Source organism: Aedes aegypti, chromosome 2 (genome assembly GCF_002204515.2).
Source record: "Aedes aegypti strain LVP_AGWG chromosome 2, AaegL5.0 Primary Assembly, whole genome shotgun sequence".
NCBI lineage: Eukaryota > Metazoa > Arthropoda > Insecta > Diptera > Culicidae > Aedes > Aedes aegypti.
Window position 1 is genome coordinate 145,814,720 of NC_035108.1, and position 24,759 is coordinate 145,839,478.

At 36.6% G+C, this 24,759-nt stretch overlaps 1 protein-coding gene across 1 annotated transcript in view; it reads left to right on the top strand.

Annotated features, from left to right (window-relative positions):
• The first annotated feature begins 17,660 nt into the window (after positions 1 to 17,660).
• The window catches only part of LOC5578071 (T-box transcription factor TBX6), a 133,967-nt gene continuing 126,868 nt past the window's right edge, over positions 17,661 to 24,759 (top strand). The window contains exon 1 of the mRNA XM_001663642.2: positions 17,661 to 18,491. Coding sequence (XP_001663692.2) covers positions 18,410 to 18,491 — 82 coding nt within the window. The 5' untranslated portion in view covers positions 17,661 to 18,409. The remainder of the gene's footprint in view (positions 18,492 to 24,759) is intronic.

The following is a 24,759-nucleotide window of genomic DNA, read 5'->3' on the forward strand; positions in this document are numbered from 1 at the left end:
CTTCCTCCACGAGTTGTTTTAGTTGCAAGGCGCGTTGCTCTTCCAATTGTTGGAGAAGAAGCTCTCTCCGAGCTCTGCTACTCGCCGAACTCCTCATCGACCTATTGGCGTGCTGGCTACAAATCTCTCCGACATCGTCCTTCGTACAATGGACGCACCTCCAGGTCCTGTCTGGATTGAGGTTTGAATCTGACTCCCCTACACAAGCAGCGTGGAACCAGACGTCACACATATCGCATCCGACTATCTGTCCGAGCAAGCCTCTCGTTGAACATTTGCCGCACACCTTTTCGGACTGCATCGTATCAATTTCGTTGGCTGTTTACTACACAGGACTTCAATAGCGGCCGTCTACTACACGGCGTATCCAGTACACGGTGTCGTGAGTAATGATCGGTTACCTACTCCGTGGTGCCGACTGATACCAGAAATCTTGAAGTTTGTTTCGGATAGGAGTTAAAGTGGTCGCACGTCTTTTCAACAGCAAATGCAGCTTCAAGCTGTAATTGTATTAATTCTTAGTTATAATTCAATTCAGTGTTACCTCTCACTGGACTTACATTTCGTGTCCTTCCTATGCTACCCCGAAACACTTCGTGAACCGTTCTAAACTAATTGTAGGAATCGCTTATCTAGGTTTAACAAATTTCAGTATATAATATTTACATACATTTTTAGGGTATAATGCATGACTTACAAACAGAAGTTTCAATTCGCGAACAAAGCAATTCAGTAGTTCAGCAACTCCGTACTATTATTTTTTGAATCTATAATAAGTTTAAATTAGCTACTAAGTTCCAAATTAGAATAATCAATTTACCTATTAAATTCAAGAAACTACTACTTGTTTCTCCAAATAAATGTTCGATAATTTGTGATGATTTGCACAGCGAAAACTAGTATTCATGCCTATTTGTGAACACAATGACGAATTCTATTTTGACCCCTCCTTCGTTCTCTCAATCAACTTTCGTTCCCTCCCGTACGCGGTCCAATGTCAAATTCATGTCATCCGCATTGGCAGGAACGGGTGATACGGAACTCACCACACATCGACTGCCCTGTTGATTCTTTACAGGCAAAGAAAGCTCTCAGTTAATATATGTGGAAGTGCTTATAAGAACACTTAGCTGAGAAACAGGCTCTGTCCCAGTGAGGACGTAATGCCTTAAAAAGAAGAAGAAGAAGGGTTACGTTACAGGTTCCTAGTAAATCTAAGTTATTTATTTGTAAAATGCTTTTGAGCTAAAGTTCTCATTTTGTACCATCTCCCCCTACGTTCAACTTGATGATGGCGCAAGTTAACCCCATCTTTAGAAGGCAATTGAAACTAGCGTGAAACTCAATCCCAAGGATCGTGGTGGCACGTGGGAGAGTGAGAGAGCGAGCGGGACGACACATATCCAATAAAATAGAACAATATAAAAGCGGGGTTGTGTAATGTACCAATCGCGTGCGGCTTTCACGAGTGCGTAATGTGTTACAGGAGAAATTCATGCTGGCATGGTTTTAATTAGTTGCCGTCGTCGTCATCGCCGATGTGCATCGATGATGATCAACTGCTCGCTCGCTCATGACTTCCTTCCCCCCCCCTGAAGACGAAGATGTGTTTGCCGAGGCCAGATCTTGGGTGGTGACTCCTGTTGCGTACAGTTTATAAGTCGCACAAGATGATTATTTAGGACGGCGGGTGAAAGTCGAGAACCTTTAGAAGGTACGTACCGTTTGACGAAATGCGTCGAGGTTCACGCGTTTGAATTATTCATGCGTGTGGTCCGTGTCATCTAGTTGCAAGCTAGTAATACTGGTAGTTTCACAGTTGAGGCGCTCTGACGCGAATGGAGTTGGAGGGGTTTGCCGATTTTAAAGACAGATGTTAGAATGTTTTAATGGTGATATCTTATATGCCAAATGAAACTCTGAAAATAACCATGTAGCCTTTTTTGTGATCCTCACAGACCGCAGAAGGTAATGTTCTCGAAAGCTCCAACCAAAGTCAAAACTGTTCGAACTTCTTTTTCTTCTTCTTGGCGTTGTGTCCTCACTGGGATAGAGCCTACTTCTCAACTTAGTCTTCAATGAGCCCTTCTACAGTTATTAAATGAGAGCTTTCTTTGTCCAAGTTGCCATTTTCGCATTCGTATATCGTGTACGATAATACTCTATGCACAAGGAAGTGAAGGAAATTTCCATTAAGAAAAGATCTTGGACCGACCGGGAATCGAACCCGGACACCTTCAGCATGGCTTTACTTTGTAGCCGCGGACTCTAACCACTCAGTTAAGGAGGTGCTGAGGTCTACTGTATAGTATTTTATTCCGGCTGTTTTAGTTTTTATGAAAATATTGATTATTCTACTAAATTCCTACAATTAGCGGGATGACTTGTATGACAACTCCTTTAAATTTATTTGTGAGGAATACCAACCGCAACATCATTTTCCACAGCACATATAGTAGTTCTAGTAGTTAAGGACTGTGACGAACTAAGTTTGGAAAATTGTTTTGTCTTATAATATATCCCCATAACTGTTACACGACATATAGTACCTAAGCAGGATTATTGTCCGGCATTCTCTCAATGTGCCCCACCTATAGCACCCATCGGTTCTGCTGGTAAGATCCTTGGCGGAATTTGCCATTGACCAGAGAGGGAAACGTTCCCCGTTCAAAGGCTGACTACGCAAAAATCCGAAACATTTTTGATATGCATAAAAACAATAAATGGGTGGCATCATCTTTGTAGATAACTAACGATATAATCGTTAGTTAGAAAGTTTAAAATTTACATGACCAAAAAGTATTCTGGTGAAAACATTACGCTGTAAAATTCCTGATGCACAATAAATAAAACTTTGTCGTTATCGCTCTGTCATAGCCACTTCAATTTCTCTAGATGAAATTATTACTCCTAGACGCCATCAGCGGTGGCGTCCCGCACATAGCGCCTTTGGCATACCGCGATGAAAAGTGCCGCCTTCAAGTGCCTTACCAGCCGGTAAAAGGTGCTTCCAGCTTGTAATGGTCTAATCATTACACATGTAAAAGTTCTCCGCTACTTAAGAGCGATTTGTACCGGAGATTATCCCACTTGAAGACGCATAGATGCAATCCGCACAACCCAACCATCAAACAAATCCTTTCGAAAATCTTTCAAACTTGCGGCTATGACTCTCCATAGAGATACTGGGAAATGTGCCGCCATCATCGCCGGTGCGTGCGCTTTGAATTTGGAGTTTCAAAGATAACCGTATGCGCAGGTGGTCTACCTTCTAGTCCAGTGGTGCTCAAGCTGCAGCATATTGCGAACCAAATCACGATTTTTCACGAGAGCTGTGGATCGCATCGCTTACGCAAAATTCTTCAAATAAATGAAAAAATAAAAAAGATAAACAGCTCCATTCTTTTCAAAATTTTCATCGCTCATGTTGATGCTACGTAAAGTATTAACAATAAAACAGTACTTTTCAGTGCTGAAAGGTCGGTACTTTTCAGTACTATTTTTTCTACTATTGATCCCTTTACGATCCTTGTTTGGACCCGTGCCTTCGTTTTTTCGTTGGACCTGTTGGCGAAAGCCAGCGGTAGTAATTCTTCCTGGACACCGTCTTGAAAAAAAAAACTCTTTAGGAGGTTTCGTTTTGTTTATTCACTAAAAATGGTTGCAACTACAAACAAAAGGAAGGGTGAATCTCTGGATTCACAACTTCCTTCCAAAAATGTGGGATTTAAAACTGTCACTAAACGTGGCAAGAATGGAAGAAAGGACGTTTCTCCGGAATGCGAACTTTCTTCCAAGGGTGAAATGAATAATGTTGATAATTGTATCGAAATGAGCAATCAGTTCGATGCTCTAGTCTAGACAAATTTTCTGAACCTCAAATTGAAGCAGTCTTTATCCCAGGCTCTTTGATTCAAGTGAGGAAACAAAGAGTGCCACTTATCATGGTCAGTTGTTCCGAATTTGGGGGATTTGGGCAGGAGATCTTGAAATACATTAGGGGAATCAAGGTTTCCTTCCAAATCGCAAAGAAAAGAGACTGTCGCGTTTTGCAAGAACATCATAAAGATCGCGAACTTCTTCTCAAACATATTGAAGAGAAGAAGCACATTTTTTTACTTATGACGACAAAACTGAACGTTTGTTCAAGGTCGTCTTGAAAGGTCTCTCAAGTGACTATAAGTCACCTGAAGAGATTGTTACTTGTTAACCGGATCGCGGGGGAGTTCTTTCGATTGAATAACCTCCAGAGCAAGGTTCTGTTGGGCTCTATATTGGGAGATTACAAAATTCCTGAGGAATACATTTACAATTTTGTAAGGAAACATTTTAGGTTTCTTCTCATGACTTAAGTTTTAGATTTCTTTTTGCTAATATGAATGGGTTATTAGTTCAATGTCATAAATATACAATTGTGTGCATGATAAACTTACGTTTACTTTCCCCGGTATATGCTCTCCGGTAAACGGATGATAAAGATGAACTTTGGAGGCTGAAAGGTTTTAATATGAGCTTGGGAAGAAACTCTACTAGTTTTAATTTAATCCCACAAGTCTTACCGATGATCAATAATCAAATTCAGGATAATCACGGGCTCTCTATAGAAGCTTTTCTAGCCTTAGTTGAGGATACTAATAAACAAATTTCAATTAATTCACAGCAAATATTTGATAGCTTTCAAATTACCTAGTGCATGTAGTTCACAATTTGTAAATAATAGGTTTAGATAGAATAATCAATTAATTTTACGTTTTCAATGTACTTAGTATAGCTAGTCAATATCAAAATATCAGTCCTCCTTCAATTTTTGCTACTCACGATCAGTGACAGCGGTAGCTGTCACTTCCATACGTCATCGTCGCAGGCTCCAGTTGATTGGCATCGCAGATTTTCTAAAGGGCGCGTGCTGTCCAATAGGGGCAGCTAACAGAGATCAAAAATGGAATAAATGATTAACTTGGATTTTTTCCAGTCTATGTAATCATTATGAAAAAGAAAACCCATACTGGCATTGTTCGGAAAGGGCTTTCTCAAGAATATTATTAAGTTCACTTTAACAAAAAAGATCTTGATCAAATTAAAGCTTTAGAAAAAGCTAGACTTATGTTCGATGTCCGTGTGACATGGGAACATTTCCAGAAACCTGGAGGAAATTATCAGAACCCCACTCAGTGCCGTCGGTGCCAAAAGTGGGGTCAAGATACAAAAAATTGTCGCATGGATGCTAAATTCATGATTTGCGGACACCAAGGACGTCTGTCCAGTGAAGGAAGATATAAGTTCATATGCACGAATTGCGGGAGCAATCATAAGTTCAATTTTTGGACTTGCCCTTCGCGTAGGAGAGTCGTAGAGGCTCGTGCCAGGCAGATGAAAGATAATATCCGTTACGATAACGGTCGTTTCCGGAATTCGCCTGGTGGAGTATCGAACAATGCTCATTTCTCAGTTAAGGATCGCTTGATCATGCTCATTCACAAACTGTTTTTAATCCGTCGGGTAGCCGTTCGAATCGTTTAATTCCGAATGTATCTACCCTCGAAAAACCCTTTGCCGATATCGTAGGAAGTAATTTGAACTTTTCCCCTATTCGTACTATGAGTACCCATTCTACTTGTTTCAAATCAAATGGGAAAAACCCTGCCACCACAGATAACATCTTCTCCGCCTCTTCGTCCACCAAAAATTCTAACGGAAAATCATCAAATGTACCCACTTCAAGTGATATGTCTGTCTCTGATTTTAATTTTCTTACTGAACAATTGAATCTAATAATTGATGCAATGTTCAAAGCCACCACTATGACTGAAGCAGTCCAAGTTGGTGTAAATTTTACTAATCAAATTGTTATTGGATTACGTTTTTTTAATGGATTCAAATAATAATTTTAATATTTTAAATTGGAATGCTCGTTCCTTGAATAGTAAACAGGACGTGATGTTTAATTTTCTTACAGCTAATAACGTGCATATAGCAGTTATTACTGAAACATGTTTAAAACCTGGATCCAAACTTGAAGAAGATCTTAACTTTTTTGTTTGTCATAATGATCGACTTGATGGGGCATGTGGGGGAGTTGTAGTCATCATTCATAGGCGTATAAAACATCAACTGTTTTCGTCATTTGAAACTAAAGTTTTTGAAACTTTAGGTGTTCCTGTTGAAACACAGATTGGTTAATATACTTTAATAGCTGCCTATTTGCCTTTTCAATGCTCTAGACAGCTAGTTAATTTTCTCCAAACTGACTTGCGAAAATCGACTCGCAATAAGTCTGCATTTTTGTCATTGATGACTTTAATGCCAAACATCGGTCATTGAATAATTCTCAAAGTACTTCCAACGGCAGAATTTTATTTGATGAGTGCTCTTCAGGATATTTATCAATTCAATACCCTGACAGCCCTACGTGTCTTTCCTATTCTAGAAATCCTTTTACGATTGGTTTGATTTTAACTGAATCTAATCATTTTTGATTTTGATTCTGATCATGTCCCTGTTACATTTCAAATATCCCATGAAGCGATTCTCAATCCTATCAGCTCCACTTTCAATTATTTACGAGCCGACTGGAATACATATGAAACATATATCGATAGTAATCTTGATATTACCATTTATTTGCAAACAAAATTTGATATTGACAATGCTCTCGAAACTTAAACAAATTCCATTGTTGAAACAAGGGCATTACAATACCAAAATGTGAAGCAAAATTTGAATTCATGATTATAGACAATGATCTTAAACATTTGATTACATAACATTTTATAAACGTGAGGAAAAAGCATTTGAACGCATTCGCGATCCTGCTATGAAAATTATATGGCAGAATTTGCAAAAAAAAAAAATTGAGAAACGGTTTGCTTAATAAAGAAACAAAAATTTTGAATGTATAATTTCTCAATTGAGTGGCTTAAAGACCTTTTGGAAATTATCAAAACTTTGTAAAAACCTCAGAAACCAATCCCGGCCTTGAAAGAGGAGAACAAATTATTACTAACTAATTGTGAACAAGCTCCTACACTTGCTATGAGTTTGAAAGTGCGCAGCTAAAGAAATTGGTTATACTTTTCTCCTGAATATAAAATTCATATTTTTGGTAACTTAAATCAACGAAATGTAGATTTTTTTTTCCAGATTTTGATAATAAAAGTTGTTGGTGAAAATGAAACATTACAATTTATGTTGGAGAAAATTGCATTCCTAGGACTCAACCAAAAAAATCATGTTAAAAACCAATAGAATCATTTCTTACATTTACTACTAATGAATATATGTGAGGATTTTTGTGTTGGGAAATCCGTTTCTCCGTTATGGAAAAATGAAGCATTCCACACAGCAATCGAATATTCCATATTTGTGCACAGTAACATCAATCCCGACGACTGTAGATATGAGTATGTTTTTGATTACAATATGGCTAATTATGACAATATAAGGTACAACATAAATAGAGTAAACTGGCAATCCAATCTGAAAGAGGAAGTAAACATTGAAAGTACCGTACAAAACTTCTACAAAATATTGTCGGAAGTAATTCAGGAGGAAGTACCACTCAACCGTAAACGACGATGCTTTGGCTCAAAAAAAAACCTGTCTGTTTTAATAAGTAAATTATTAATTTGAAGAACCGCAAACAAAATGCACACAAAATAGTCAAGCAAATTTAAAAAGGTATCTGAGTATTTATGATCAACTAAATTTAACTACAGATTAACCTCTTTCTCCATTCCTAACTGGGGGAGCGTAAAAAGAACTGCAGCGTAAATTGAGGGAGCGTAAGTTAAAATTTTGAGCGTAAAAATAATAAGAAGCGTAAAAAAACTTGTCGTTTGTTCTCAAAAGGTTTTGCGAAGAGGTAGGGGTTATCCGTGGTTCTTTTCATGGGTACCAATAGGGATGGCGTAATCATAGTCTGACGCCATTTTGATTTCCAAGATGACGACTTCCGATATGTGAAAATCACTTAAAATCCATGTAATATGAATATTTTTGGAACAGGACCGATGAGTAGATGATGGAAATCGTTGTCTTTCGAGTGATTTTCATTGATTGGATTCAAATTGTGTCAGACATCGATTTCTGTCACCTACTCATCAGCCCAGTTCCACAAATAGGTACCCATATTGCATGGGTTTCAAGTGATCTTCACAAACCGGAAGTCGCCATCTTGGATTCCAAAATGGCGTCAGACATCTATTTCCTGCATCTCCTCATCGGTCACGTTCCAGAAATACGACTACTTACATTGGTTCTCTTGGGTCGTTATCAGGCAGGATCGTAAGTTGGAATTTTTGGAGCGTAAAACGAGGGAGCGTTATTTGGAATTTGGAGCTTAAAAAGAGCGAGCATTAAAAAAGGGGCGTAAAAAAGTGAGCGTAAAAAGAGGTTTGGCTGTATTTCTAATGCACTTATATATTATAACATAAAAACGGAAAATGAAGTCAACTCTTGTCCAAAACATTTCTTCAACTATGTCAAATCAAAGATTAATTCAAACAATTTCATTCAATTAGACGACAAAGAAAGAAATATTTCAGAAGATATTCGTAACCCTTTTGAAACTTTTTTTTTCAAGAAACTTACACGAGTTTCTCTAATAATGATCGTTATTTTGATATTTTTCATACCTTCCAGAGATTTCAAAGGGTGTTGGAGTAAATCAAATTCATGTTCAAGACATTATGGCAGGTCTGAATGATTAGGATGCTACAAAAAGATCTAGACCTGATGGAATCCCACCAGTATTTATGAAAAAAATAGCGGTAGAACTTACAACTCCACTATTCTGGCTCTTCAATATGTCACTTGAATCTAATGGATTTCCAAAGGGCAAATTTACAAATCAGACAAAAAATCTGATATCAGGAACTATCGTGGAGTTGCTATCATTTCATGCATTCCAAAACTATTTGAATCAATTATTAAGTGTTTTTGGTCAAATCAACCATAGAACAATAAACTCACAACATGGCTTCTTTAAAGGCCAATGGATAAAGGTAACCACGTAGAGGATCTTTACACTGATTTCAGTAAAGCATTTGATAGACTTGACATTTCAATGTTAATTTTCAAACTGGGTAAAATAGTTATTGAGATAAAGCTTCTCAATTGGATCGTATCATGTTAAACCGACCGGTAGCAAATAATTAGATTTAATGACAAAAAATCTAAACCAATTTAAGTCACATCGGGTGTTCCTCAAGGCTCCCAATTAGGACCACTTCTTTTTATTTTACGACGTATCTTCAATTCTTAAAAAACTACAGATTCTCATATATTTCTTCTTCTTTCTGGCGTTACGTCCCAACTGGGACAAAGCCTGCTTCTCAGCTTAGTGTTCTTATGAGCACTTCCACAGTTATTAACTGAGAGCTTTCTTTGCCAATTGACCATTTTCGCATTTGTATATCGTGTGGCAGGTACGAAGATACTCTATGCCCTGGGAGTCGAGAAAGTTTCCAATCCGAAAAGATCCTCGACTGGTGGGATTCGAACCCACGACCCTCAGCTTGGTCTTGCTGAATAGATGCGCGTTTACCGCTACGGCTATCTGGGCGTATTTAAAATCACATGAAGAACGAATAGAATCGATTGAACATGTTATACGCCCTCCGCAAATTAGGATGGACAATATTTCCTCTTCCGCCATGATGCATGTTGATAAACATTAAGACATTAAAACAACGACGGGAATATGCCATGGTCGCATTTGTTAACGATATCGTTTCACAACGTATTGACTCAACTGAACTATTATTCAAATTAAACTTTTATGCTCCTAATCGACAATTGCGTCACAGACATTTGTTAAGCTTAGATTGTTGTCGTACAAACTACGCTAAATTTAGTTCTCTAAATCAAATGATGTCTGTTTATAATGAGCACTGTAAAATAATTGATCTAAGTGTGCCCCGGACCAAATTGAAATGATATTTTAACACACTAAGAATTTTTAGAATTATGTGGTCTACAAATGATAGACGAACAAATAAATAAATAAACTACAGTTAAACCTCCATTAGTGGATATTGAAGGGACCATCGACTCATGGAAATATCGAGTCATGAAATAGAAATCCTTTGGAAAGCTGTTTCTAGGGACCATCATAGTAACCATGAAATTTTGTTTCTAGTATGGTTCCATGAGTCGATATCGAGTCATGGAACATCGACTCATGGAGGTATCACTGTACTTCAATTGAAAATCAAGTCCTTAGGATTGAAAGCATTCTCAATTAAGGGAAAATTTTCGAAAATTCCTGGCAGACTGATTTGGAAGAAGAGAGAACTATTATTAATATATTTAAAAATATAAAAGCCCCAGGCAATGATTGAATTATCTACATCTTCATCAAGAAACTTCCAGAAAGTAGCTTATCATTTTCTGTTGATATAATTAACAAATGTTTTCAGTTGGCATATTTTCCTGTCAAATGGAAAAATGCCAAGGTTGTACCAGTTTTGAAAACCAACAAAAATTCAGCAATAGCTTCTAGCTATCGTCCAATCAGTTTGCTTTCCTCCATCAGTAAACTTTTTGAAAAGGTCATTTTGAACATAATGATGGTCCACATCAACGAAAATTCAATCTTTGCCAATGAACAGTTTGGATTCCGCCATGAACATTCGACCACTCATCAACTCTTACGTGTAACAAATTTTATCCGTTCCAACAAATCTGAAGGCTATTCTACTGGTCTTGCTCTTCTAGACATAGAAAAAGCATTCGACAGTGTTTGGCATGAAGGTTTGATCGTAAAATTAAAAGCTTTAATTTTCCAGGTTAATTATCAGAACGCCAGGTCTGAAAGACTTCCTGTTAGAGCTGGTGTTTCTCAAGGCAGCATTTTGGACCAATATTATACAATATTTTCACATCTGACTTACCTGACATACCTAAGGGATTTCAAAAATCTTTGTTTGCTTTTGACACAAACCTCTCCACCAAAGGACGAAGCCTGCGTGTCATCTGTAGTAACTTGTAAAAGAGTTTTGATATGGAAAATGAAAGATTTATCCTAATGCTTCCAAAACTCAACTAATAATATTTCCACATAAACCAAAACCTCTTTATTTGAACCCTTCAAGTTGTCACGATGAGAGGGGTTCCAATAAATTGGTCAGATGAAGTTAACTATCTAGGGCTCATGCTAGATAAGAATTTAACTTTCAAAAATCACATTGAGGGCATTTAATCGAAATATAAAATGTCTCTATCCACTTATTTAAAGAAAATCGAAACATTGTCTTAAGAACAAGCATTTGATCTTCAAATAAATTTTCAGGCCTGGCATGTTGTATGCAATATGGAACAACTGTTGTAAAACCAGGAAAATTATTCTGAAGCTCTTCTCCTGGTATATTACTAATGGGTTACTTAGAATATCCAATGTTGAAGCATCGGAACACATATCGAATAAAATTATCAATAATTTTAGACAAAAATCGTTGCCATCTTCTAGTGTCTCGAGTAATGTGATTTTTATTTAGTTAAGTTAGCAACTAACCTGTAAAAATTATGAACTGCTACGGCAAATGAAATGTAATATGTGATTATCAAAATGTTAATAAAAGCCTAATTTAGTTTAGTTTAGTTTAATTTAGAACAAATTAGGATGATAGTGTTATCTAACACAGAACTCCTAGTTATGCATAATATGATGTCATCATTTCAATAACTTGTTGTCAATTTTGATTCATCTAAAAGGGTTCGACGGGCCTCATTCTTATGGTTTCCAGAGCCATATGTGGCTCGCGGGCTGCAAAATGAGCACCACTGTTCTAGTCAGTCTCTCTGGTAGGGAGGGCAGCTGTAGGCCAAAACCACTCAATCGGCTCCGTAGTTTCGGTGAAATTTTCGGTGGCTTCATTATCCACTCCTAAACGGTCCTGCAGCGTAACTAACGAACGACCTTATAGCTAGTCACTGACTGGAAGCATCTTCAACTTGAAAAAAGGAAAATTTATTAGCTAATTTCTATTATCTGGTCGTTTGATTTTATGGGTGCGCGCTTAGTTGCGGTGGCTAAGAGTGGAAGAACCCTCTTCCCTAAGCCTCGGAGGGTCTCGCTTGAAACGAAATTTATAATCAATTACCCAACGGCAGCCCGTCATAAGTTAGATGCGTGTGCTTTTTTTCGTCAACGTGCCCAAAGAGAAGATTGAGTCAATTTGGCGTTCATCGTGAAAAAAGGCGCTTCTGGGACAGTTTACAGCGATCTAGATAAAAACAAACATTATTGGGAGGGCCCCTTTTTCCTGTTTGCAGTTGGCGGCTGTTGTTCAACTCCGCGGGATGTAGGAAGGCTGCTGGCAAAGGCAGGTGCGATTCGAGTGGGTTTTCTGTGAAGCCAAAGGCTTCTTGGCGGTGTAGATTGCTGAATTTCGTAGAATGGGTAGAATCATATACTTGAGAAGATTGATTTATGATGGCAATAGTTTGCGTTGAGGACCTCGGAGACAATCAATTATTGAAGGATATATGACTTTGGAGCACTGAAAGGTGTGTACTATAAATGTTTGAAGAGCACAGGTTGACAGAGTATTTTCTAGTTTGTTGGGCATCCAATTCAGAGTGCAGGTTATAATATCTTTGATTCCAGCTGCAATGTGCATTATAGGTACAAAGGATATTCATGAAACTGTTCTGTTCTCATTCAACTAATTTGGATACATCGCAGTTTTTTTTTACCAATTATGCGCATGCTGTTCAAATTCTCACATGAACCTCTCAGCAAAAAATGATTGAGTTTGCATCACATCGAATCACAAATAGCCGTTTGAGTGAAATTTCATGCCAGCAAACGTAGCAGACATTAGAAATAAATAATCTTCTGCTTAGATTTATCAGCAACTTTGGAAAAAAACTGCTCCGCCGCCACAGGTTTTTAATAACAGTTTACTTTGAACACAATACTTTTCACTTTTTCAGCCATAAAAACGGTGGGCTGCATTTGACGTTTCGTGAGAGGGGAATCTGGGCTGCATATGACGTTGATATTTTTCCTCTTCGCGAGTCTCTCTCAGGTCGTTACTTCCCGTTACAACTTTAACATGTACATTAATTGCGCTTCTTGAATTTAGGCTCTAAAATGAAGTTCAATCGTGCTAAGTACCTCCACTATTACTACATCTACCCAAGTCACCTTTCTATTAAACTTGTAATACAGAACATTAAAAATACTATAAATCTTATTTATATTATGCCTTCTAAAAAAATAAGCAATGTAGTTACTATAAAAAATTCATCGAAACAATTTGTTTGACGGCTAAGTGAGAAGCCTGATAAGGGTGAATTTGACTGACGACACAACGTACATATTCAAACACAACCAAAAATTTAATCATTTGAAGCATGAATCAACAATAAAGCGACTGTGCTTCCAGAGGAAGTTGTATAGGATATCGTAAATGACTTATTATCTGCCCACGCCTTAAAGCTAGCAAGAATTTAATCAAAAGTTACATAATATTACGCTAGTATTTTTATTTTAATTCAGGAGGTTTAGTTAGCATTTGTGCCTGTGTTGTATTTATGTATTTATATTTTATGTTATATTATTTATGTATTTATGAATACTCTAGTTATTTATTATGAATAAAAAGTATTGTATTTGCTCAATTTTTCATAGTTTATTGTGTGGCAAGTTATCCCATATTCTGGGTGGCAAAGTGTCGTTGAAGTATACAATACTGACAGAATAAAGTACGTATTGGTCGTTTTTTCATACAATATGGAAAATGAATCTCGGCTTCTACAAGATGTCCGTTTATTAACCGAACAACAATATATGTATGGGTTAGATTATCTCTCATTGGAATTAGTACGAATATCAATGTTCATGTATATTTTGCAATTCGTCTATATGTTCACAAAAAATAGATTCCCAAATAATTTTGAAATTATTGCTTTGTAATGAAGGCTCATTTAAAATTTTCAAGAACATTAATCCAGAAGTCCGTTCTTGAGATTTTTTTCCACTAAATAAAAATTAAAATGTCCCTTCAATATTTAAAGTGATCTTACGTTTCTTTGCTTCCCGACACGTTAGAAATAAAACAATATATAATATATTTTGCCAAATTGTTACCTTATTTTCTCAAATTTCACGACACATACAGATGATAATATGTATTGCTCCAGAAGAGCTTTATTTTGTGCGAATACTCAATTTTGCGTAACATCTTAAGGTAATACAATTCTGTGTGAATTCTGTTTCATGTAGCATTAGTAATTTCAATTCAAAATAACAACTAACTCTTATTCCAGTGCAGAACATCAGAAAACATGGTTGAACTTTGTATGGTCTATCCGATATGAATTGTATTGCATGGATTTTGCTTATTTTTATAAACTCAGATTGGTCCGTTTTTAAAACTCAGGTAGTTCGTAGTTCTTGTATGCATTGCATGGAAAGGAAAGACACCTGAAAGAACTTGTTTTTCAAACGTTCCATATTAGATTTTTTTTAATTCTACGAGTAATCAAAAGGTAAAAAGGTAGCCGTATGGGATGAAATTCACATTATAAGTACCTGACGAACCAGCACAATTGTGCTGTTCGGCACCCATGACATTGAATGATTTTTTTATACAATAAATCATTGTTTTACTAGGCAGCGTCCATTTATTACGTAACGCTAAAATTAGAAATTTTCGTCCCCTCCCCCCCAACCGTAACGCTTTTTGTATGAAAAATTTCAAATTTTTGTATGAGCCGTAAGGCTTGAGTTTGAGCGATGATCGCGTAGAGCTTTTATCGAAAAGCGTAAGTGCAGGCGAAAGCTAGCTTTAAAAACCCAGTGAGAGCCACGAAGAATGATACGCACAGATCATAGTGGGACGCCATTTTTAATTTTAGACGGTCACAAGTCGGACAAGACACCAATACACACAACAAAACGCAGCCTCTAAACCCTTGAAGAAGGCGAAATATACGCCGAAACGTCGGAGAAGTAGAAGCAAAAGTCGTTTTAGCTGCCTTAAGACTGATAGAGCCGACCCAGTTAACACACCATCGTATTTGATGAGATATAAGAGTGCAAATGTGGAGGCGATATACGTACAGCTTGCATGCAGCCTTATGGCGCATGTACGTATACCGCCTCCACTTTTGTACTCTTATGTGCCATCGTATACGAGTTTGTGTTTACTGGGGATAAAACTTTAGAAAGAAATTAGTCATCACAGTCGAAAGCATTCACCAAAATATACTTTCAAATTTATTTCTGTACGCGACAAAAAAGATTTATTTATCATAAATAGGTTTTTGAATTACTAATTTAGCGGCTTAGGCGTCCGGTACTGAGGGATCTCCCCGTATAGCAGATTTTCGTAAAAAAATAAACAAAGGTAACAAAGGTAAAATAATATGCTGATTTTAGGCAATTTACTGTGTTTTTCATGAAATATTATAGGGCTGGAACTTTTGCCCATTATGAGCTAAAAATGGTTTCCTAACTTTTATGCAAATTTGTATTTAAAATATCCCTAAAATATTTTTAGCTAGGCCCTTACATTAAATATCGAAACAGATTTCATTTTGTTCTAGGATATGAAAGTTTGACCGTAAAATTAATTTTTGAAGCCAAAAAACAACAAATTGGGACCTAAATCTCTGCTATTTAAGGACATATTCGAATAAAATATTCACAGTGCATCAAGCAGACCTTGAATTTTAACATATATTATTAAATATTTTTTCCAGTTACACGATTAAAAGTATTAATTCAACTAAAATTATATTTTCGATAAAAAAAAAGCTACAACTTTGCTGAAGATATCATGAAGCTATTCATTATATTTGATAAGGTATGTCAATTGTAAAAACTTATGAAAAGTTCACTTTAGTCATTTGATTTGGTTTGAACCGATGTTGCTTTTGAACTCGCAGTTGATCACTCAAAAATAAATGCTGAAATTCAAGTTATGCCTGAAGAATTGTGAAAATTTTATTCAAATCGATCCATAAAGTAGTGGGATCTAATCCTCTAAGGTTGACCATATTGTGCAATAGTGAAACTTTTTCAAATCTCAATCGATTTTTTAAATTTCTGACGTGGAAGTGTCTTACATGAATGACATTCGAAACAACTTAATAATTTCGATATTTTTTTAATTGCGCTAATAATCTAATGAAGACAATTTTTCCCCACCTTACTCTACCTGTGCCATGGGGCTGCAAGCAAAATATACAAGCTTATATCGTCTCCATTTTTTACTTTTATCTTCTTCTTCTTGGCATTACGTCCTCACTGGGTCAAAGCCCGCTTATCAGCACTGAGCACTTCCACAGTTATTCAATGAGAGCTTTCTTTGCCTATGTTGCCATTTTCACATTCGTTTATCGTGTGGCAGGTTCGATGATACTCTTTGCCCAGCTAAGTCAAGGATGTTTCCATTACGAAAAGATCCTGGGCCGACCAGGAATCGAACCCATTCAAACCATTCAACATGGTTTTGCTTTGTAGTCGTGGACTCCCACTCGGCTAAGGAAGACCCCGTTATTGACTTTTATGTGCTATTGATAAATTGCTATTGATAAATGGTAACAAATTCGTCAAGATTCCAATAAAAAACATTTTTCCTATATTTTCATTACATTTAGAGTGAATGGGATTTTGATCAATGTTTAATGGGATTAAAGATCAAATACAAAGAATTTTCTCTAAAAAAATGCGTTAAATTTGCCTCGTGAAAATGAGTTCTTGAGAATTTGCCGGGATCTCGGAAGTTCCGAAGAAAAGAAAATTTTATTTCCTTTTCCCCAGGAAAATGTTTCCATGTTTGTTTCAAGTTGGAGGAAAATATAAAAGAATCTTTTAAGTTCTATCAAGATGTCATCAATTCTCATTTCCTTTGATCGTTGTGTGTTTTATTATATGCTCGATTTGTACGGACGTAGGTTGTATCATCTAAGCGAGCTTACAGGTTAAATCTGGCCAATTCATCGGCTTTCCTAGAATCGCCATATTTTATCCATCGAAAAACGTGTTTCAATTTACGAAGCAAGGTGACGAACGATTATCGTTGCAGAGTTGCTGCCGACGCCGCCGACCAATGCAATGTCCGGTTGCTGTTTGCTGCAGTGCATCGCGCAAATCGTTTCAAATTTCACGCCATTTCGTTCCCTTTCGGATGGATGGGGGGTCATCGTTGCTGCAAATCATTCGAATGGTGCCCATATTGAACAGCAACAAAAAAAAGTTCCCTTTGTGCACCGGTCGTCTCGAGCTCTCTGGTGAAAACTCGTCCGTTTCAGTGTGTATGAGTTTGAGCGGTTTTTATGAATGGACCATTACGTGTAAACGAAATATGAGTAGGAAATGTGAAAATAGGAGGCGTTTCTTTTTTCAACCAATCAGCGTCGTTTGCGTTGGTGTGGTAGAGGGATAGACTGCTGGCAATGGTGACTGCGATTGATGAGAGGAGAACAGAGTCACCGCACTGTGCACAGCGTGGTTGCACATGGAGTGCTCTTGTGTTGGTGCGCCCGTGTAGGCACACGGTTTTGCACTTCTCTCATCACACACGATTCACTGCACGTTTCGTTTTGATGAGCAACTTCGCCGGGTCGATTTTCGAAGGGTTTCGATTCGGCGGCCACTTAAACCTGTACGGCCTCAGGCTTGGATGGTGCCGTGAAAACTGACCAGGTTGTTATTGTTGTGTTTTCTGCCTCTTTTTAGTAGGTTTTTTTTTGTGATCCTCTCATCGTCCATCGTGGCATGTCGTTGTAGTGCGGAGAGCGCGAGCATTGTGCACAGCAATGGAAGGCAAGTAAAGCTATTTTATTGGCGCAGCAGTTGCGAAGCGATTTTTTCGCTGACTGGACGCGTGTTTGCAAAAGGGCGAATATACCGTCGCATGTGAATCGGGCGGGAACGAATAAGAATCGGTAGACGGGAAGGAAGAAAGCGAAGAAGAAAGCCGTACTCGGATAGCGGTGCGAATGAACTTGCGGCGGCACAACCTGAAGCTGAGAAGGCGTGGGTGTGTGTTGGGAAAATAAACCAACGGGAAAAAAAAACAATCGCGCACAGCAATTGTTGCACGTCGCCATCGTGTCGTATTTGGTGTGAACAATATTGTGCTTCGGGTACAGCGTTGCGGTCCCTATACGTAGCACGCGAGTGATTGTCAGCGTGACAAATGATTATTTCTGAATTTTTATGAATTAAGTTTCTGGTGGCTCGGCGAAGTGGTGCGCGTATGCTAGTGGAAGAATTACCCAATTATCATAATAATACTGTGAATGATTGATCGTGAACAAGTGGATTCACAGTCGTTAAGTTTTATTAGTGTGATCAATTACAACGAGTTGTACGTGATCCAGTGACAGGTGTGAAGAGCTGGCGAAAGGATAGGCGGATAGTATTTGATCAGTGGATAAGGTGGACATTGAAATGACGGACATGATTGACCTAAGGATGCATCAACATATTGCTCACGAGATCTACCGGCAGCAGATGTTGCAAAGGATTCCCGGTGAGTTTAAGATAGCTTCGATCTTTGAATGATCTAAGCTTGAGAAAGCTTTCAACTACATTCATCTTTGTGTTTTCATTATTTTATGCTGATCATAGATTATCAGCGTGAATAGCGTTGCCGCTAAATCGTGAAATTCGTTTTGAACACCCATAGTTTTGGTAAAATCATGTCGGTTTATTAAAACAATCTGTACAAATACTGAGATTTTACTTACGCTTAGTATTGTGCTATCATTGGTGACAATAAAACAGTTCGATTACACAGCGTAACAAAAATGACACTTTTGCGTGTCTCAAGAATCGAATCATGTGTCTCTAGTAGATTTGGGGTTGCTGAATCTGATGCCGTTCTCAGAAATGTTCCAGCACGTCACAAATTTTAGCTACAGGTCGCCAAAGTTGTATAAAACACTGGTTTCATTGATGTTTACATAAAATTTAAACAATGATTTATCAAAAAATATTATGATCTAATCTACCAAGCATGCATAATAGGACTTTATCTTTCATTTCAGATAAAATTTGATTGAAATTGCACGATTAAATTGAGGTTAAATCGATTTTTTCAACATGCTTGCAGTCTCCATACGAAATTCTTCGTTTCTCTTATATGGCAAGATACAAAACTTTTCTAAACCAACAAAAAATAACTTTTGAGCATCGGAAGTATCATAATCATCGATGATAAGTATTGTTATACACATGAAGTTCGAGTTCTGATGCAAATTAAGCAAATAAATTGCCATACAAGCTGGAAAACTTGCATGCAAGTTGGCTGAAATAGTCAAAATTGACATTTTCAACAGCCAATATCTCAAAAACTATACGTGCTATGATATTTCTGTAAATGGCAATGGATTCAGCAACCCTTAATTAAGTAAATAGCGGTATTTTGGTGCTTGAGACAAAATCGTGTTCCGCAGTGTTACCGGATCATAAAATTCTTTAGAGCGAAAATTCTTCGACTTCTTTAAGCATAAAGTATTATTATTATCGCTGAGAAAGTTCGATCCCTATCATACACTGAAATAAACGTTAAAGTAACAGGAACCAATCACAGATTGAATAATCATAATTTCTTACGCGTTTCATAATCACCATTGATAGCCATTCGGTAAGCGTTTGTGCTTGACAATTGAGCAGTCCTTGATTCGATTCTGACTTGCTGCAAGTTTTTGACCATCAAATAGTAATTTAAACTTCTGAAATGGTGTCATGGTAAAATCAAATGCACAAAATAGGCTCTTTACCAGTGGGGACGTAATGACAGAAAGAAGAAGAAGAAGAAGATATATTTTTATTATACATTAAATAATGATTACAAAATTTTGAAATTTCGGAAAAAAAAACTCATCGGAATTTTCTGTGTATTACCGCAGAGCACTTTTCAAAAATTCACGAGGCATCAAATGCTCGTAGAGCAAGATCTCTAAGCTACTGTTGTGGGAATATCATATTGATATTGTTGTTTCACAAGGACTTAATTGACTTCATCGGTTTCTTTTCATCGATCCAGTATTTTGTTAATAACTTCGCTAAAATAAATACTTCCGCAAAGTGTCTTGCTTACGATGAAAGATTGGAAGATCCTTTATCGTAGAACCCCAAAAAAAGTTTCGAAAAGTGAATCAGTTATCTGTTAGAATGATATGTATGCTATTCCCAAGCTGCATCTCTTGGTTCCCTGTACAATTTAGATTATTCCGGTCAATCACGGAGTAGCAACTATGAGTTTCTCAATGCTTATGCTTATGCTTATGATTTAGTCGTTCAATTGGTAAAATGACAATCTTTGAAGTAATATAACCTTCAGGATGAATACGCCACCTCCCAGAAAGAAGTATATAAATGAATAATGACAAATTATTTTCTTGATCACTGAATTCACAATAATTTTGTTTGAACAAAATTAAATTACTGAGCAGATTGACAAGAAATTTCTCCTGTAATGACTCTCATATAACATTAGCTATCGAAATATTCCATCTTAAAATGCTTGAGAATGATTTTCATAGCAATTTTCATCGGATTCAATACAATTTTCTCAGATCTTCGCCGAGGTTATAGAGATATCCTGGACAGCATTCTCAAAAATTTCAAGGTAGATTTTCGAAATGAATATTGGGCGAGATTTTAAACGAATCCTAGGCACATTCTTTTAAAATTTTGAACAGAATTGTCATTTAAATTTGACTAATAATTTCGCAAAAATTACTCATTCCGGGTCATGAGGCTCAAAGGATCACGTGCAGGTTTTCGAATCGATTTATAATTCTTAAAAATTCCTGGGCCTTATTATCACAGGATACAATATTTGTGAGGTATTCTTCAACATATACTGTGTGATTTCGAAAAGAACTCTTTCAATATCCATCAGGATGCTAAGCAGCATTTATTAACTGACATTTATCAAATTTCATGCAAATATACGAGTATTTGAAAAATGAACCAGCCCACTAAATAGTAACTGGGATTTGGCCTGCGATTAAAAAAAAAAATGGACAGACCTGATGTTAAGAGTTGCTGTATAATTTAATTGAAGATTCTTTAAAAACCTCTGAAAATAAATAAAAAAGTCAAAAATCTATGCAATATGCCTCGTAATATTCCGAAGCATATTTCATAGTTGATGACAACTATGCAATATAATAAGATGTGGCAAACCTGTTGAAAAGAAAAACGAGAAGAAATCTATAATTTATATAAAAATGTTTTCGAGAAGAAATCTTCAATAAAGATATATATTGAATGTGTGGATTACTGCTCACAACTGCATATTTGTCACATTCGACATTTTTGACAATTTCGAGTTAATACCGAGGAGAGTCATAAAATGAAAAATACTTTCGATCAACTTACTGAAATCTGAGGGATTGTTCTAGAAAATTCGAAAAAAATACCAAGTTGTTTTGTCACATTGGCAATTATAACCGCATAACAGTCACATTGAGATTAGACATGAGCTTTATAATTCAGTAGCAATGAAAATTCTATCAGAATTATTTTCTGACTATTCACTCAATATGCGATATGAGTTGTACAAAATTTCAACCTCAAATAAGCACTTTTGAATTCTTAGTGATTTTTTGAAATTTTATTTCCCTCCCATACTGCAATTAAATGCAAACTTGGTACACCATTTTCTCAATGCCTACTATTGTCGAATGTTACAAATATGCAGTTATGGGCAGATTAGTTTCTGCAGATTTACTTATAGAAATTTGACCAATATGCGTTTTGGGTAATCCTCAAATAAGTATTCTCAATGTTTACCAATAGATCTCTGACAGCTCTCTTAGACATGGATTGTTACATATGTTTTTACATCACAATTGGTTGATCCTTCAGCTTCCTCGTGGTACTGTCACAGAAATTGGCGATAAATTCTCGCATACGCTTTATTTTTTATTGGAACAATTTCAAGTAGTAGACACCACACAAATCAACAAGTTAATATTGGAATAATAGAACCATGTTTTTTGGGGCCCCCTTATATTTAGATATATTTATTTAAATAACGTAGATTTTTGAAGGTAAGGTGATTAAAAAAACTGTTCTGCAAAATTGAAATTGTCTCTGAAATATACGGACCAATATCTAGTTGATAAAGGGGCCCCTACAAATTATGAATTCAAACATCTTTTAAATCTGATTTTGCATTCATGGTTTACAGTTAGTTCAACGTAGGCTATATTTTCACTGGTATAAATTTTGCCCACGATTTTGAGGCCCCTAAAAATCCGGGGCCCGGTGCGGACCGCACCCACCGCACCCCCTAGCTACGCTACTGTTGCGATCGAAAAATGTATTAAGGGGTAGTTCATGAATTGCGTAAGGGTTTGTGAATGATGGAGATTGTTAAGTATTTCTCAAGTGAATACAGTTTCCATTTTCATATAAAAAAGTGGTGAAGAGCGTTCCTTGCAAAATAGCCAGAATTGGCTAACGTATTTAATGAACAAGTTTATGGATTAGATAAAAAAAATGCTTATGTTGTTTTAAGTAAGCAAAACATAATAGAAAATTATCACTTATTTAATTTCATTGGTCTGCTAAACAGCACTTATAATTATGCATGTTGAGATTTAACTAACGAATAAAAATGTTGTGAAAAAAGCAACATTTTGTTCAATTAAGTTTTCAAAGTAGCACTTGAAAAAAAATGAATCATCTCGATTTTTATCTGCATTATAGCCAAGCGTCGGATTCGTACGGTTTAGCAAGATTATGGATAGAGTGAAAACAATAATTTCAAAACTTTTCCATAGAACGGGTTAGTTGGAAACACTTAAAAAACAACAACGGCGTAGCCTTTCCAATGCTCTAGATTTATATATGATATGTGAAATTAAGCTCAAACGATCTTTATTCAAAATCTAAGTAACGTGTTCCTGACATAACATATTAACCGTAAAAATCTACTTCTTTGATTAGTTTTCTTCGCAAGATTTAAAATTCTTTGGCAAACTTACCATTTTATATTTGATTATCGTATAGTAAAAGCACGACTTTTTGCAGCAAATTCGAAAACCATTGGAGACCTCGAATGGAATAGAGTTAAACCGACCATACCAAACGGTTTCATAACATTATAGCTGCGCGTTTATCAACTGGGCTTAGTATTGCTTCTGTCAGTTATTTGCAATAGAGTGTAGTATAAAGAAATTAGAATTAACAAAGATTCGTATTCGAAATGAAGCGTGTACTTACAGTATATTACTGTTCAATTTGTACAAATGGAATTTGAAACATTCCTCTTTCATTTCTAACTATTATCAAAATTATCTATCGGATGGTCTAGTGCAGGCCAGCTCAACTATTTTAAATATAGGCCAAGTCTCATAAAAAAATATTGCGTGGCGGGTAGAGATGGGCAAAACGGCTCATTTTAGTAAACGGATCCGATCCGAATCACTCATTTTAGTGGACCGGATATTTTGAACGAATCAGCGGCTCGCAAAGCAAGAGCGAACTAAACCGAGCCAACGGAAAAAGAGCTGTAAACTCCGTATTGCGCAACATGCGTCGTACCACAATATACTCGGCCGATTTCCCCTACCCAAACCAAAGAAGATGCAAAATGTACTTTGCCATTCAAGTTTGCACATTTGTTCTCTATCTCTAATCTGCCTGTATGCAAGTGGGCAGGGAATGCTTAGTAGTTGTGTATGCTGAGAGTACGTAGCTCCCGCAAACTGGTGTCATGTGCGCTGCGGCGCGCAAAGCAAGGTACGCGTCAAGCGTTATGATAAAGCCTGTAGACACGACTAGGGACCAACCCTTCCACCTCTGTCACGCCTAGTGGATACCCTCATAATCTTCATTATAAAATATATATCTAGTACTGTAATCTGTGAAATATCTTTGAAATATATGGATTTTATATGAATTCAGAATTTGGTGAGATTTTGACGATTCTTAGAAATCCGGCCAATGGTTTTGTGTTGCTCAGATAAAAGATTGTTGCAAGAATTAAGCTTTTCAACTTGTATTACCGTTTACCGGCAAACTTTGTATTGTCATTAAGTAGGCTGTTGAAAAATTACATACACTCTCCCATACAAATTGACATATAAATTGTCTCCCAGTTTTTTGATTGTTCCGGAAACTTTTCTTTTTTTTTCTTCTCACGAACACGTCGGAACCCTATATGAATACAACAGTGAAAGAATTGTGTAAATCCGTAGACTCGTTCGGTTACCATTTCGTGACATACAAGCACCATTCCATTTTTATTTACATAGAGTGATTGAAGTTCATTTTTCTTATTAAATATTAAAGAAAGTCATGTCGGATTGTTCTTCTAACCATAATAAAACTATTCATGTTATTAAAAAAGTTTGATTCCTCCTTATGGTTTTCGTAAGCAAGATTTATGTGTAGGATTATTTTCACGCTTTTTCAATTCAAATAAGAGTGCTACCAAGTTTTCCAGTATTTTTCAAATATCAAATTACTCATGAAATCGAATCAATTTCAAAGAATTGAGACCTAATAATTAAAAAGGTGCTGAAATATATGCTTGAAATATAATCGATAGTTTAAATCCGTGGTATGTTCTTACAAAAAATAAGCACAATAGTCAACGGGCCAGATATGGGAAAACTCATCGCTGGCCGTACGTTGAGCAGTCCTGGTCTAATGCAACCATTTTTGAATACTGTTGTTTGTTATATTATTTGAAATTTTTGATTTTGAGTTGAATTGCTAAATCTTATTATGCAAAAAGGGAGAGTCATAATATGGCACTTTATCTTTCTGGCATT